The 17,219-nt window shown below is 39.7% G+C and overlaps 1 protein-coding gene across 12 annotated transcripts in view; it reads left to right on the plus strand.

The window, feature by feature from the left end:
- LOC105433246 (uncharacterized) overlaps positions 1-17,219 on the plus strand; it is a 47,163-nt gene that overhangs the window by 23,909 nt on the left and 6,035 nt on the right. For 6 of the 12 annotated variants that reach the window (XM_089083517.1, XM_089083519.1, XM_089083518.1 and 3 more), the window contains 5 exons: positions 8,065-8,308; positions 8,620-8,840; positions 9,699-9,903; positions 12,394-12,714; positions 15,899-16,156. In XM_089083517.1, coding sequence (XP_088939643.1) covers positions 8,065-8,308; positions 8,620-8,840; positions 9,699-9,903; positions 12,394-12,714; positions 15,899-16,156 — 1,249 coding nt within the window. Of the gene's footprint in view, positions 1-8,064; positions 8,309-8,619; positions 8,841-9,698; positions 9,904-12,393; positions 12,715-15,898; positions 16,170-16,975; positions 17,135-17,219 lie in introns of those variants that run through there. The other 6 variants (XM_089083527.1, XM_089083528.1, XM_089083529.1 and 3 more) reach the window with 6 other exon arrangements.

Genomic DNA, 17,219 nt, shown 5'->3' on the forward strand with positions numbered 1-17,219 from the left:
CTTCTCGTTCTCTTCTACGAAACCTTCTCCTCTGGCTTTACTTATTACGTAATGGGAAAAAAGGAAGGGCAAACGTCTTTCAAGGAAGGAATTTGGAGTGTAGTAGGGAAAAGGGGGAGTAAAATCTCGCGACAGGTTGATAACCCTTATGTGCATTCTTCCAAAGTTGGGAGGAAAAACTCGACACAAAGTGCCTCAAAGACGACTATGCCGAAGAAGAAGAAGAAAAAGAAGTGAAGCGATGTGGAAGCATCGCTTTGATCGCCGCCCGAAAATATCTTTGAGGACTATGCGATGTGTAGAATGGCGGGCGATCGAAGTCGCCAATTTAACGGATCAAGCGCGTGGAAATAACATTTCTAGAAACGTGGTTTTAGGCCGAGCGATACACGATATTGATCACTTGAGGAACCTTCGAGTATTGTTGCGGGATAATCGATAGCCGTTCGGATAAAAATATCATGTTAGTGCATCGTTGCGATCTTTATTGCTGGAAAATAGCAATGAAGACCTAACCTAATAAAGGAAGCTGGATTGCCGTAATTCCATCATCATTTTAATTATCTTTAAGTCACTCGATAATAATCTTTTCTAGAAAGAATTATTTTTACGTCGTTATCTTTGGTTTAATTTCGGAGAATTCTTTCAAGCTCTCATTTCAAGCTACATATATAAGAACACCGATGGAAGAACATTTTTCAACATTTATTTAATTTTTATAAATATTATTTTTATTACATTATTATTATTATGTTTATTATATTCATTCATTTGTAATGTTATGGACGATTCTGAATAAGAATTTAGAAATATTCTGAATTTAGAAATATTCATATAAGAAGATATAAATAGCTCAAAAGGAGAGATCACTTTTCACATTTATAGAAGGATCTCAGTAGTCTCGCGACTGATATGATACACGCGCTGCTAATTTCTGACGCTTTAGAGGGCAAGGTGGATCAGCGTGGAAATCCCGAACACGGTCACGCGACTTTCTGGGCTGCGCATTGTGCAAATATCGGTCCAGCATGTCCACGGCTTTAACAATGCCTCCCCTTCTTTCCCCATCCTCCCGCGCCCTTCAGCTTCCTCCTCTCATCTCGCTTCCACCAGCATAGTGTATTGATCGACCAACACCAACGGCAGCGCTCGTCCCACCGCACGCGTGTATATGTGCGCGCGCGCGCGCACACGCGCGCGTGCTTTGTGTACGTGCGTTACGCTCCGCTCTGTGTCTCTCATGATACGCGCGCTTCCACAGACGAGCGTATAAACCGATCTCTCTCATTCCGCTTCATGCACTTCGCATGGCGAATCCAACATTGCGACGCCTAGCGCGCGAATCTATGCCACGTTGATTCCGCAGCCCGCAGAGGAGACTGTTTAATCTCTGTCTTGTTAAGAAACTAGAAAGAGAAGATTGAATTCTTTTACAAGAATTTCTCTCTACATGATCCGTGAGCCTATTTGGAAATTGCTATCTTTTTTTTTGTTTTTTACGATTAGTTATTCGTATTGTTAAAATTATCATCGTGAACAAATAGCTTGTATTTTATGCGAATTTAGGAATTTTTGGAAAAGTTTCTGACAGACATTCTTAGTTAGAATTATATATTTAAGTAATATTAAAGTTATTATTACATTATGTAAAATATTATGTAATCGAATTTAAAACTGGTGCATCGTAGAAGCAGCATTTTAAAATTATTACTATTCGTATTTTAAGTTTCTTAAATGTCGTAACGCTGCATAGATCGATGAAGATAAAGAATCACCTTGCAATTATCGATGCGCGATTTCGCGGATCGATGACGTTGAGTTGCGGATATTCGCATTGCGCGAAGTATTAATCATCATCAATAATTTCAAGCAAAACGAGCTATAGCGAAACAAGAGTCAAAAGTCACGAGAGCTTTTTTTCTTCCTGATACTGACCGTGACATTTGCTCGTCTGTTGTAAACGTCCGTGGCGGCAATGTAAATTCCCGATTAACATTTATCGTCAGATCGTCGCACTCTCGCGCAAAAAAATTGCTGTTTGTCGACACGTGAACGAAGGCAAATTTAATTACGCGTCACGCGAGAAGAATCCCGCCGGAAAACTGTCGAACGTGTAAACGCGTTACCGCTCATCCGCGTTTGATAACTTGATTGTTCCAATAATTTCGAAAGCCACGACGTGTATCGTTCCGCGATGTAATGAATGTCGCGCGTTAGCGCGGATATCCCTTTTAACAGAATTGTTCATAAATTCGCGCAATTCCGCACAATCGTAGCGCCATTAAATTCCATCGTTGTGCGTTTCAGTCACGAAACCGGGAGAACCGCGTAAATTTGAGCGATTCCAGCGGCTGAAAAGTTTTGATCACTCTATTCGGAAAACCCTCCACTACGAATTTGTAATGCTCCCAATTAAAATTTCCAAAATACTCTTCATTACGAGAAGGCCTATTGTCTTGAAACGAGGAAAGGATTAACGGGGTCACGGTAAAGTCAATGAATCACGCACGTGGAATCGTCTGTTTGCATTCAATGAATACATCACCGCGATCGATGGTTGCGTCTGGCTTGAATTATCAGGAATCAACGGTATATGAAGATGCATTTAACATTATCATTTTCAATTTAAAAAAAAAAAAAAAACTAAACTAGCGAAAAAAGAAAATGTTCGTGACTTAATTTCTGAGATTGCTCCAAAGAATTAATTAGACAAATTATATCGAAATATTTCTTGGCGTTGAATTCTCAGACAGCTTTCAGAGCGAATCTCTCACGTTTCCACTAGTGTCGGGGAATTCACGTCAGCTTGTTTGCACGACTCAGGCCAATATTTCCAGCCCATTTTCACGAAAATGTCATGAGCCATGCCAACGCCCCTCCGTCTCGTCTCGTTTCGTCCCGACTGGTCCCGTCTCGAAATTGTGCCACGTGTAAATTCTCGCGAATCGATTCGAAATCTCTCTCACTGCACCTGCACATGTACCCGTATCCTACACGCATGTAGGCAATTGGCATGCCGAGATCGGGAAAGGAATCGACATTCCGCCAACCGGACGCATATCAGTAGCATTATGTAAGCATTAGTAACTGTAGAATAACTTTAGAATACGAGATAATTTTAATAAAAAAAATATTTAAAAAAAGAGTAATAAAAATTTCTCGAAAAAAAGCTACGAAGTAAACGTCAAAGATACGCATATTTATAGAATCTATCGATATAAAAAGATTAGGGAATATTAGCACATCTTTTATAAAAACGAAAAATCTATATATATATATATATATAAAATCTTTTTTGTAAGATTTTGTATAGTGCATACGTATGTACTTATAGCCTTAATACAGAATAAAGGTAATTTTTTTTTTTAGTATTTTCATAATAATTTTCTATAACCTTTTGATCATGAAATATAAAGAGCGTATATTGTGTCATCGAGGACTGTCCAGAAGTTGACTCTTTGTTAGCTACTCTTGCGTAGTCCTTGTATCTGACCTACTTTAGCATCCTATTTCGGATGAAAGATCTTGGCATATAATAAGGGACGCAACTCCACCTCAAAAGGGATGGTTTTAATCCTCATGACAGCTTGAAAGTGAATTGTTTTAAGATTGAGTTTTAAAAGCTCATGAAATTTCGATTAAATTAAAAAATTGACATAAAATGAATAAACATTTTCTGCTGACAATTTTTATTAATTAAGAGAAAATAGTTATAAGAATCAGAGAGAATAATTATCTATTTTTTATAAAAAATAATTTTCAAGTCTAATGTAAACTCTGCTTTCTCTTTGAAAGTTTTTCGGCAGCGTTATTCCTCTCGGCCGCCGATCGCCGATTCCGTAAAGTCGCGGCGTCGATTGCGTTAGATCGTTTAGGTGCTGGGTGGAGAAAGAAAGAGGCAGTTGCGTGAAACGTTGATATCCGCGGCGGGATTCGAGAGAGTCGAAGGCCGAGCGAGAATCCGCGACGTGTGGGCGCTCTTCGTGCCCACGTGTATCTACGATACGAACTATGCCACGTGCAGTGTCGTAAACATCGAGGGACCGATAGTCATGTAATATAAAGCGTCTTAAAGCCACGTAATAGCAAGTTTTTTCTTTTTCAATTTCGCATTAAGGTAACCTTCTCGAATGGAAAATGAATGTTTCATAAATCGAAGCTTTATCATTTTGAATCGCAAAACTGAAATTAATAATTATACTTTTTTTTATATATTGACTAAACAGGCTTATGCATGACTAAAGATAAATTTAACATTTTCCGAGTAATCGCAAAGGGCAAAGGTCATCCTGGGTGTGAAACCCAAACATGATCCACGTCAATGAACGCGAGAACCTTCGGCTAGAAAGTTGTAGAACAAAGGAGCGCGTGGCTCATGGATTCTTGGTTATTTCCTTTCGCGCAATAAAACAACGATGCTCCGTTCCCCGCGAAGTGTGACTTTGCACGAGGGGCCGTTCGCACGCGTTTATGAGTACTCGCGTCGGTGTATCTCCATACGGCAGACACATGCGTGCCGCATGTGCAAACCGCGACGCGCGGCTTTGCATAGGCGATATTTTAGTCAAAACATTAATAGCTTCAGAAAATATCTGTCCAGAATAAGAAAATAAATTGTAACATAATTTTTCAAAATAATGTAAAACAGAAATTGTCTACATTTACAAAACATCGAGAAAAGAGCGACAATGAACTTTTTGTTGATTCTTACATATTCCAAGTGAGACATTATCTAATTATAACGTTTATTATATTGATCTCGAAATACCGTTCTATAAGTACGAATAATATGTATATGTAAATTATCGGCTCCGTTGTTATCAATTATATTTGCTCGCAGTCATGCTAGTTGTTCATTTTCTCGACATAATTCGCTAGCGTACACTAGTACACTTTCCAACATTTCTGTGATAAGGCGGTAGGAATTATTTAGACACAAGGCGATTCCACCGTTCGCGATTCCAAAGTTTCGAGTGGCCGAGGAAAAGTTCTGCAACTTCCGCCGTATTGGTGTGGGTGCATTATTAAGGCTTTCGAAAACAATAGCAATCGATGCCCGTTAACAATGTGGTAAAAGATAGTATGCCTCGGCGCATGTTTCTTTTCTTATGGTAAACGATTACTGCTAGTAACGATTACTACGAGATTGTATCGTGCTACGATTTATCCGCGTGTATGCAAATTCGACGAATAGTCAACATACAAATAATTAAAATATATACAAGTAAAAAGACATTTCCAAAGTTTGCACAAATCGTCGAGTAAATCATCGATCCGCTTATTATGTATAATTTATTTCTAATGCAGAATTTGAATAAAAAATTTGAAAAGAAATATTTAATATCTTGAAATATTATATTCGATCTTAAAATATTACTTAATTAAAATCTTACTATCTTATTAAGGACATTTTATATATCGGAAATTGCGTATAAATATGATAAAAATTGGGACATTTTGTATTTTTCACGCAAATTAAAAATGATCGCATGGAAATTCAATGGATATTCAATATTATCGAAAGGCATCATAGGCATCCTCGGACGCGCCTTGACTGCACTCGCGGATGCATCCGCGGGAACAGAATGCATCGACGCGAAGCACATGCAGCGAGAGAAGCATGGGGTCTTTGGCCGCCTTAATGGCAGATGCGCTACGTCGTCTTTGATGTGGCTTTTCCCTAATTCGCGTCAATTGACGGGAATAACGCGATGACGGAAAAGACGTCGTAATTGAAATTAGTGTTATAGCATCTCTCCCTGTCTCGACATCCGAGACATTTGTTACGCAACGCGTTCGCTCGCAACGCGATATCTTGGAGCTCCCTTTTTTTTTTTTTCTTTTAATCGGGATGTAGAGTCTTAATGTCATTTTGATTCTATTTCCATTAAGCTTGTTCTATTTTAATTCCCTCTCGTTACGTCAGTCTAATTTGACTTCCAGATTACTTTTTATATCTATCAATCTTTTTGTAATTTTATTCGAAGCAAAATGTTCGATAGGAAAGATTCTCATTTTCAGACAAGACTTTGATAAGACTTGTAAAAATTCCGATGTGGATTTTGCTTGCCAAATTTCTCGCGAGTCGTGAGTTCCATTTGGCCATTTACGACTTTGGCTGGTTTTATAAAAAATTTAACGGCTCACGGAATCGATCCCGTGAAGCGAAGCTCTCGCGTCGCTTGCTCTTCCCGTCCGCATTACGTAAACGCCCATCACATTTCCGCACACAAACAGTCCCTATCCCGCTCACACACGGCTCAGCCTTGGCCTCATACATCGAAACCTGCATCACCGCCGATCCTTTCGCGTCTGCGGGAGATTGGGAAACCGACCAAGAGCTGCGCCCTCAATTTTTTGCCGTCGAAAATAACTAGATATCATTCATATTTGATTGCGAGATTACCTCGCCACCTTAACGAAGATTACTTTACCGTGAAATAAAGTTTAGAAAGAGTACACGCATTAATCATACATAGAGGTTGTTTCTAAATCGATTTTACCCTCTGAATCTATAATTAAAAATTAAATTTCGTAATTCTAACAAGGATGTATTTCCATTTTTACAAAGGCAAAACTTTAAACTAAACTTTGTTTCTGCGGATGAATTTTAATTTTATTCCGACATGAATTTAACGAAAACTAAACGTTAGAAGTACGACTGCTTCTACAATAGTTTCGCACGCTCCTTAAGGCGCTATTAGGGATGGGGTTTAAGTTGAAGAAATATTTATGAAGCGCGTTCACCCTTCCAACGCGGAGGAAAATTCAACGATTCTATGACGCTTCGAAAAATATTTTCCTTAAACCGATATGCACACGTGTGTGTACTCACGATCCACTCCCTCGCTCGATGACGAGGAAAAGACAAGACAAGAGACGTTGGAAGCCATATGCTTTCTGACTTGTCCCGTTAGACTCCATACATGAAAATCACACGCACGTTCGTCACGTGCATCCGTTATGTGGCGGTTGCGCGATTAGCATTGAAATCGAGACAATGAAAAATTTGAAGGAGCAGCTAACAGTGACAAACCTCTAAACGGAAGTTGACATCTGTTAAAATTTGTAAATTGTCGATGTTGATTTTTATCTCAAGATATAACACATCCGTACGTGACTCTCTCTCTCTCTCTCTCTCTCTCTCTCTCTCTCTCTCTCTCTCTCTCTCTCTCTCTCTCTCTCTCTCTCTCTCTCTCTCTCTCTCTCTCTCTCTCATTATTATTATTATTATTATTATTATTATTATTATTATTATTATTAACTAATAAATCTCGCGTTTATATAGAAAATTAATGGGAATTATGTCCTGTGCATATACAGCTTTAGCAAGAGCCGTCGTCTTGAAAATGCTCTGAAAATAGAAACGAGTCCATGAATAAAATGAAGTGTCGTTCCCAGATCGGCGATCGCTCCTGACGCGTCTCTCAGGAGATTCCCGTCCTCCATTATAGATCGAGAAGTGGCCTCAGCACGATGACGGCGGCTCACGAGGTCATTAATAGCGCGGCGTGTCGAATTTTGATCGAGAACGCGGCGAGGAGCTGCGACGAGGACTTCGTCGCATCGACCTTCGCGCAGGTTTGTCCCTGAAACTTTTGCAGAGAGCAGGATCGATGTCTCGCACGATGCTTCGCACGACCACCATACTCTGTGTGTGTCACACGTCCACCGGGTGTCCCGAAACGATCTTTGCGCCTACTCTTGTTCAAATTCGATTTTTTTTACATCGGACATTTCAAGGGATATTATAGTAACTAGATTATAGTTATTTATTTGTAATACAGATATAGATATGCACAGAATGGATTACATAAAATAAATATCCATTTTCTATTTAAATTCAGGGATTAAGATCAAAGATGATTATTGTATTTTATTATTGATTTTAATTTTATTATTTAAATTTTATTTTAACATTTTATTGACAATTTTCCAATTACTACTTAATTATCTTAATCCTCGAATTTATGTCGACAAGAAATACTTCTTCCAATTTGTTGCGAGAGTTCTAGTAATTACCGGAGAATGCTGAAGAATGCGAACTCGAATTTATCATTGCAGCCACCGGAAAATGAGCTGCAGAAAGTGGGCGAGCGCGTGCCAAGCGAGCACGAGCTTAGGGTGCAGCGATCGTTGCAGCGGCTCAATGTGCCCGACTGGTACAAGAATTCACCCGCTGCCCGCGACGGCTTCCGGCTGAAGAGGCACTCCGACGCATCACAACACGGAGGATGGCGTGCCCTCGGCTCCAAAACAACCTCCCTGTCGTCTCTCTCGTCGTCTTCCAATCGACAGCCGACCACAGGTGAGATAGATGCGCGCAAAATAAATTAAAATGTATAAAATCAATATCCATTTAAACTAATTAGGATTAGGAATTTTCTTTGAACCAACGATCGAAGTTTGTTGAGGAATTTTGGAGAAAGTTGACCGTCATAAATTCAAAAGTGTCAGTAAATTAAAAAAATCAAAATCAAATATATCTGATTCTCAATTTGCATTTTTAATTCATAAATGCACAGCAAATATTTTTTTTTATTTTTTATCTTATAGTGTAATAATTTGACACAACTTAACGGTGTACAATGGATGTTGTATCTTGTTCTTATATCGCAGGTGTCCTTCTCAGTCCCAGTCCCACGCCTCCCGTATTCTCGAGATGGAGCACCAGCTTGCTGAACAGCGCCGGCAGTTCACCCGCGAGTTCGGCCAGGTCATCCTTCAATCATCGACAGCCCTACTTGGGCTGGCGTTCGCAGGAACGGCTGGCCAACCCGCGGACACCGGCGGAACGTCTTGCTCAGGGTATTCTTCCCCAGCTGCAGGCCGCAAACAAGGTAAAATGCGAGAGAAAAAAATCTATCTCTTTCTGTACTCGAGTCTTCATGCTCATTTCGTGCTCATTAGACTTTTGCAATTTTCTCCGTGCGATTTAATCTCAGGCAAATTAAAATCGTCCATCTACCACTTAACGTAATTTTCCCTTATCCATTTTGCCGTAAATGTGCCAGTAAATGCGAAACATTCCATGGAAATTGCTGGTGCGTCACTGATAGCGTCACAATTTTCTTTACGTCAGCAGGCCTTAGAATTCCGGCGTTGCAAATCGATATTCCGGCGTTTGCAAATCGATATTCGCAATTGTGTAAATATATCTCTATTACATTTTGTATTAGTTACGCGTTTACGCATTCGTGCACTATCGTATTAATGGATTTCAAAAAGGCAAAAACACAATTGTGCATGATCCCGTGCAAACTCGTTCTCGTCTGCAAGCATCTTTTGCATTTTGTTCTTTGTGCAATTTATTTTTAATTTTCACAGACAGCACGCAAGCGCGTTGCCACGTTCTAAAATTAGAAAATCTGGCAGGAAAGCTTCAGGCGTATTATATCTTTTGCAATTTCTTTAATAACAAACGACATTTTATATATTAATATATTTTTTTTAAATTGATTGATTATAATTGCTTACATTATTTTTTTAGAAAATTTATTAAAAATTTTCGAGAAAAACAGCATGATAAGACGATAATTGATAAATTTAAACTATCAAGATAAACTAAACTATCAAGATAACTTTCTGGTATTAATTTAAAAAATCGCAAAATTGTATTAAGTCTTATTCATCTAATCTAAATTGTAATAAATCTTTGTTCGTCTGGAATAGATCTCATATTTGTTTTATGACAATAGCAACAGCAGCAGCAGCAGCAACAGCAACAGACAACGAATCAGCAACTGGAGGTACGGAACTCGATAAAGGAAGTGACATCGGCCATCGTGCACTACGTGCAGAGCGGTCAAGAGGTCGGCGGAGGCGGTGGCGGCCGACTGTCGCCTCGATCTCGACCTGAAGATTGGGATGAGAGGGGCGGTGCGAGGTCTACCAGCCCCAGAGGTGAGCACTAAAGCATCCCCCCAGCCACAAAAAAAATACAATATACCATCCTACCAACATCACAACCACCATCACCTTTGCTCTCCATTACGAAGGTAATTTTTGAGTTTTCCTATTTTCTTAATGTCTTCTTTTGTCTTCCTTTGCAAGCTGCCTCTCTTTTTCTCTCTGTCTCTGTCTCTCTCTTTGTCTCTATATGCATCAGCTGGTTCTGCGCAACGATAAGGTCAAAACAGGTCGGTTTTTAACATTTTTAACCTCCTCCTCGATTTCATGGATTAAAGAATTTTAAGGGTTCCGTGAGACAAATTTTCTAATAGAGCGTTAAATTCACTAGAAGCCCGTTTCAAAATATTTTCTTATTCAGTGAATCAAGTACCCTTAGAATTCTCTAGAATTCTCTTAAACCCCAATTACGATATTAAATTTTACTATATTAAATTATTATCGAGATTTATATAAAACTCATTACATTTGGAATTAATGGACATTATGGACATCGTTAAATCGTGGAAATTTAAATTATGGAATTTTTAATTAATTGGAAATTTAAAAACTTGAATTTATTTTGTCATATCCAAGATAAAAATACAATTTAAGATGGGAACCGCCACTAAATGTTCAAACGAAGACTCTTCTTCTCGTTCATCATTGACGAGACACCGAATGCAAGTCATAGCAACTTGCAAGAATGCAACTTCTTACGAGTAATGTGCATACACGTGTCACACTTTAACGTAGTACAAGTGTTCAAGTGCAATTGACATCTTCCGCATTTCGAATCGCGCTGCACATCTTCCATCGATGCATCTTACAACCGGTATCGCTTCAGCTCATAAATAAATCCGCGAATAGGATGTAAATGGCCAGTCTCAGTATCAAGTAGTCCTTCGTCAAACCTATCTTAGGTTTCTCCGATATCCTATAACCTATCTTAGGTTAGATCCGATATCAGAAGTGCTAGTCTAGAATTCGCCTTCCAGATTAGCCGTCTGTTACTGATAACGTCCTTCTTGGCTTTGATTCCTCTGACGGTTCCTCTGACGGTTCCTGTTCTGAAAATGAAATATCAAACAATATTTGATACCAGTTTAGTATAGAAATTTCTATATATGTAGAAAGTTGTAAAAACTGACATTCACACATTTTGTTAATCTAAAAAAAAATCTAAAAAAATGACGCTCGATGATATATCGTCGCATATCGACTTGACTCTAAAATCTAATGTTGCCGAATTGTGATTAACATTGGTTATATGTATGTGGATCGCGACCTTCTCATCTCGGACAATCCCGACGTTGTGCCGCGATTCGAGGCAAGTCTCTGCTATTTCGATAATGTCTCATGACCGTCGCCACCGAAATAGATTACCCTGAAATTCAAACGTCTTTCCTCCTCTTCTCCTTTCATCTTTTCAACGCGAGCGAACTCGCGCGAACTCTCGTTATCAATGAGACATAATATCGGATCTGAATCGACAACAAAAGTAGAGCAGAATGAAAAGCTGCACTGTATAAAGTCGCAGCTCGAGTTGCAAGTTCTGTCTTATCATTGAAACTTCGATAGACTTGGACTATCTTTCTGATACTGCTGTGACGTGCATTTAAATTTTTACGGTCTAACAACTAACACTAATACATTTGTATTAACATTGATGATGAAATTAACCCGCTGCTTTTATTTAAATACTTCTTATAACTTATTATTTAACAAAAGTCTCGTGCTGGCTTCACTAACGATATTTTTTCAAGATTTATAAACATTATTCGAAATATCATATAAAATTCAAATATGTGTAATTAAATGCAATAGGAATAGAATCGCGTATGATTATGCTGTTACATTCTCCAAATTTATTTAGAAACAAATTTATTTGGAATTATTTTTAGTTTCCTTTGTTATTCGTCTGGAAATACCCATAGCGGTTCTACTACTTAAGACGATTACGCGGTCAATAAAGATAGTTAATGCCCGCATCGTCGAGTCCTAATCGTCAGGAGAGTCTTATAACGAAAGAGATTATAAATCCCCACGGTATTATATAACATGTATGCTTTTTCCACGGTACTTTGCGCGTTTATAAGGACAGCACAGTTATTTATTCAGCTTTTACCCTTACGATTTTAAGTTTCGTATTTAAATTAACGTCTGTAGCCTGTAGCCAAGAACCAAGAAAACAGAATATATATGAAGTACATGAAAGAGTTTACCGTGATTGGAAATATATAAATAATTTTTTTAATTATGGCTCTCCGATTCTCCTAGGATTGAATGGAAATTTTAAAATACAGTTTACAAAATATTGATTTAAATATTGATTATTGATGAAAAGATTTTAGAAAATAGGAAAAGATCTTAAAAATTAGAAGTAGATTTGCTACGGAAAAGAATAGGGTCAGGAAAATTCCGTTAGAATAGTCTTCGACGTCTCGAAGGGTCGTTCACTGACCCGGGCCTAATCGCTGTCGCATTTGTGTCGGCACCTCGAAGGGAGCGTGAAGCTGTGCTGGATGGAGAGCTCGTTCGTCGGCACGCGACCCGTGGATTCGCCGGAGACGCCTATGAGCCTGGCGACCGATCAGGAGGCCGGCGACTGCTGCAACGCGGCCGGCACCGAGTCTTGTAGCTGCCAGGACTCGGCCGCATCCGGCCTCTACCTGGATCTGACGCCCAGCCGGGATGACGTGCGTCATCAGCACCATCAGACGTCCTCGGCCGGCCCGTCGCCCACGTCCTCCTCTAACTATCATCATCATCATCATCATCATCAGCGTCATCAGCATCGCCAGCATCAGCAACGTCATCACCGTGGTGAGTTGCTGCTCGCCTAGCGGACACGCGAAACTTCCGGCACTCGGCTACTTCCGGTACTCCATTCGCCGCTGAGCGCGCGAAACTGACGAAGACGATTCGCGGAGAAATTCTCCTTCGGATATCAAAAATCGAATCGAGATTTTTTTGTAAAATAATTGGTTTTAGATGCAATTTGAGAGAAACATTGATATGTCATATCAATATATATTACAATTAATATACATATTGATATATTAATATACGATATGTATGTAATATTAATATATAATATATCTATATTAATATATTACAAATAATATTAACATATCATTATTAATAAAATATCTTAAAACATTAAGTGTCTAAAGAGAACGATTTGATTAAAGCATTAGAGCGTGGCGTGGATTTTAAACGATTGTTCCTGAAATTTATTGAAATAGATTCCGGCATCTTTTTATAAGGTCGACTTATATAATGATAAATATTAAGGATACTCTTTACGGGTGATATTTATTTTTCGCGCTTTCATCTCATCGACGTAGGCGCAGAATCCCCAGAGGCACTCTCATAATCCTCTCTCCCGCGAGCTTTTTATCATCACGACGATGATTAGAGCTTAAGCCCACGTCTCGATAATCGTTATCTCTCTTCGCTTCCTCGTTTTCGTCAGCTTTCGTCGTGCGCTCGGACGAGCCGCAGGTGCGCGAGGCTTAATTGAGCTTCCAGGACTCAGCTAATAATTAATTTGCAAAGCCGACTCGAGCCAATGTATACTTTTCTTTCGCGTTCTCGGAGGTTTATCACTGCGACTATAGGACGATAAGACTGTATATATCCACTTGGGAATTCTCTTGCGGGAATTCTCGTGAACGACTCTCGGTAGTAAAATCTTCAGAGCTGCGAATAATCGCTGATTTCGTTTATCGGAAATTTTTACTGTCGAGAATTCCCTATTCGAGAGCGAAGTTCTCAAGTGGACATCATCAGGCTTGAACGGCGAGACTCGAGATGATGAAACCGGACGAAATCGTTATATTAATATTTCACGATTTCTAATTGCAATTTACTCGCTAGGACAGATTTACGTTCGAGGATTATTCCTCAAGGGAATAAATGGAACCGCAGAAGCACCCTCGAGTCACGCTTTTCGTGGACTTTTTCGCGCAGCGAAAAACTTTAAGTAAAAACTCCATTCCACGCGCGTTCTCTCGTCTTTCACTCACTATTTCTCTCTTTTTCACTATTTCTCTCTCTCTCTCTCTCTCTCTCTCTCTCTCTTTCTCTCTCTCTTTCTTTCTTTCTCTCATTCTTGTCGCTCATGCGAGAGAGCTCGTCGCGAAGAATTTTGTAGTACACTTTCTTACTTTGTTTACGACACGTGTCGACGACCCCTCCGCTCCCCTTCCCGTTCGCTGATAAAATAAAGGACGCTCCCGCACCATATATCATATGCGAAATATTAATTTTGTATTAACCACTTTAACCACTTTTTTCTTCTTCTTCTCGTTCATCATTGTCAGTAGTTATTTGCGTTCACATATGTTTACTGTAAAACTGTCCATTTTACGTTGACGCCTGTAAAATCTGTACAGGTACATACACATATTTGTATTAATTAGATTTACTTATGTGAATCGCGCATGCCGTTTATTATATGTTACCGGCGCGTTGATATTATTATTATTATTATTATTATTATTATTATTATCATCATCATCATCATCATTATTATCGTTATTATTTTCAATTGTATTATTATAATTGTATTATTATTATTATTATTATTATTATTATTATTATTATTATTATTATTATTATTATTATTATCATCGTCGTCATCATCATCATCATCGTTATCATTATCATTGTTACTGTTTTAATTACGAACCTCAAAGTTCGTAGAATCATACGCGCACGTCTCATTCTGCCTCTTACAGTGCCTTATTGATCTTTCTTGTAATTATTATCGATATACAACACACACGCGCAACTAATATTGTAAGCTTCGATTATATGGAGATGGCAGAATCGATGATCTGACAATGATTCTACGCGCTCGGTACTCCCGCCTGGTCTCTCTGTCTCTCTCTTTCAAACGGTTCCGTATTTATTGTTCGGACAACGCGTCAACGATTATCATTTGTCTGTAGAACGTAATTATTACCCCTGGCAACAAATAAATTATTGTCGTCATCCTTTGTGTTTCCTCCTCGCAAACTTTGCTCCCGCATTTATATATATATATCTCGATCGATATGTTTACACATTGATGATCTTTTTTTTTCCTGTCACTTCTGTGTATTCGTTCTGTTAAATCGGTTCGCATCACGATCTTGATCGTGATAGTTGATACAGTGCAAATATCGAGAGTTATTTATGTACATTTTTGAATGGAACCGATTTAATAGCGCGATTACCCAACGTGAACGTTTTCTACATACACCCACTTTAGTCGCATTGTGTACTACATTCCGCTTATGTCACGGTAAGTGCTGCAGAATTTTGTTGCTTTCTCGACTACGACGTCAAGCAATCGAGTTCTGTGTTATTTTTCTGTATGTAATTCGACAACCGCACTTGTAATGTGCGCGTAAAGCACAATTGATGATATTAAATGGTTGCTCGATCGAATGATCGATAATTAGCAAATTTGATAATGTAAACGTATTTAATATGGCACATAACACAGATATATTACTTTGTAAACCGTAAGCTGCGCGGTAGTTTTGGCCGGCTGCTGATGAAATTAGCAAAAATTCGTCATCTTCTAGACATGACGAACGTACAGATTTTCGAGGCTAAGAGAAATTTAAACGAAATTAATTTAAAAGCGCAGTGGGAAAAAGGAATCGCTTTACGCTTAATGAGGCCAAGCGGTCAGTGGGACCCCAATGGGAAAGGTTTATTCCATTTTCATCCGGGTACACACGCATACACATATATACACATGCATAATGCGTAATTGTTTCCTTTTGTAATGCTGGATCAGATTAAAAGGGGCAACGAGTAATCGCTTTGTTATTAATCACGGAGTTAACGGAAAATGGGAAAAAGCTCTTGTCTCGTTCTCGCCACACGCATACATATCTACACATACAATACGTTACACAAATACGCGCACACACCTACACACTTTCGAGGCCAAGAGGATGACGCAAACCTCTCTGTCTCTTCTTTACCCCCGCATGATACCGATGATCAGGATCGGGCCAGAGCGATACGGACGAGGCGATGGCGACGGCAGCTCTTCTGCGGAACAAACCGAGCCCGGGCTCCACGACCCTGGAGGACGTACTTGACTCCCTCCTGGGGCTGCCACCCGCGTCGCGTACCCCGAGTCCTGGCCCGGGGGGACCCGTCGTGACCGCCACGTCCGCCATCCGCCATCGCCATACGAACGCCGCCGTCGGCCAGGCGAAAGCCGGGAAGAGCTGCAGCGACCTACGCCAAGACCTCCAAGGTAGGAGGACTATGTAAGTTTTCGTTCTGATCGGCAGATCCTCTATCTCCAAGGATGATTAATCTTTATTACGTACGAAACCTCCTCTACCGTACCCCCGAAGAGCAAACGCGTGCGCATCGAGGCTCCCGTGAGGATTTTACGCAAACGGCAGAAATTCGATACGGAAACAATTGATCTTTATTTAATTTAATTCCGTTTTGGAAATTTTTTCTTATGATAACAATGATGGAAAGTTTTCCGCAGAACTACTTGTGGACGATTCTTTTCCAAGTTTTATTTCTTAATATGAGGAAGATCTGCCGCCGGTGTATACGTTTTCTGGGTCATATCGATGTACACGTGACCGACACTGTGTATTTCGCTTTACGGCATAAAGAAAAACTTGCGTTTCTCTTCGCCTCGTCGCTACTCGCCTCACCCTTCCTTCACCCGCGTTTCGTATTTGAACGGAGATTCCAGATTTCATGCGAAATACTCAAGATTAAATTACATATGTCATACCATACGTGCATCCTTACATTTTCACCTTGTTGGCGCAGGGAATCGAAAGAATTGTTAAAATATATATCCAAGACTCCTCAAAAGAGAATTTCAATTTTAAAGAGATATAACGAATAAAACGAGAGATAAATAAAGTTTGCGAAGTTACTGCTTTTTAAATCGGATCTCTGGACTATTCGCCGACTCGATGGTCGATCTATCGATATTAAAAAATCCATGAGAACGTCCCGCATCAAGAAGAAGGCGATAGTCGCGTGTCTCACGTGTCTCGACGCCTCCTGCCCTTCGAACTCATGTTCTTTTGCACCTTTGCAGAGGCGAGCCTAAGGGCGTGTAAAACCCCTCTCGGGGTCGTAGACACCCCAGAGTCCAAGGACGAGTTCGGCCGTGGCCGGCTGCCGCAGCAGCCGCTCGCTACTTATCGCGCGAATGATTAGGAGCGCATGATTAATAACACGAGCCGAGACGAAGATCGTAAGACAACAATCATCACCAAACTCTCGACACTCTATTTCTCTCTTTCTCTTTCTCTCTGTCTGTTTTCTTATATATCTTTTCG

Source organism: Pogonomyrmex barbatus, unplaced genomic scaffold (genome assembly GCF_055798465.1).
Source record: "Pogonomyrmex barbatus isolate J1 unplaced genomic scaffold, ASM5579846v1 scaffold7, whole genome shotgun sequence".
NCBI lineage: Eukaryota > Metazoa > Arthropoda > Insecta > Hymenoptera > Formicidae > Pogonomyrmex > Pogonomyrmex barbatus.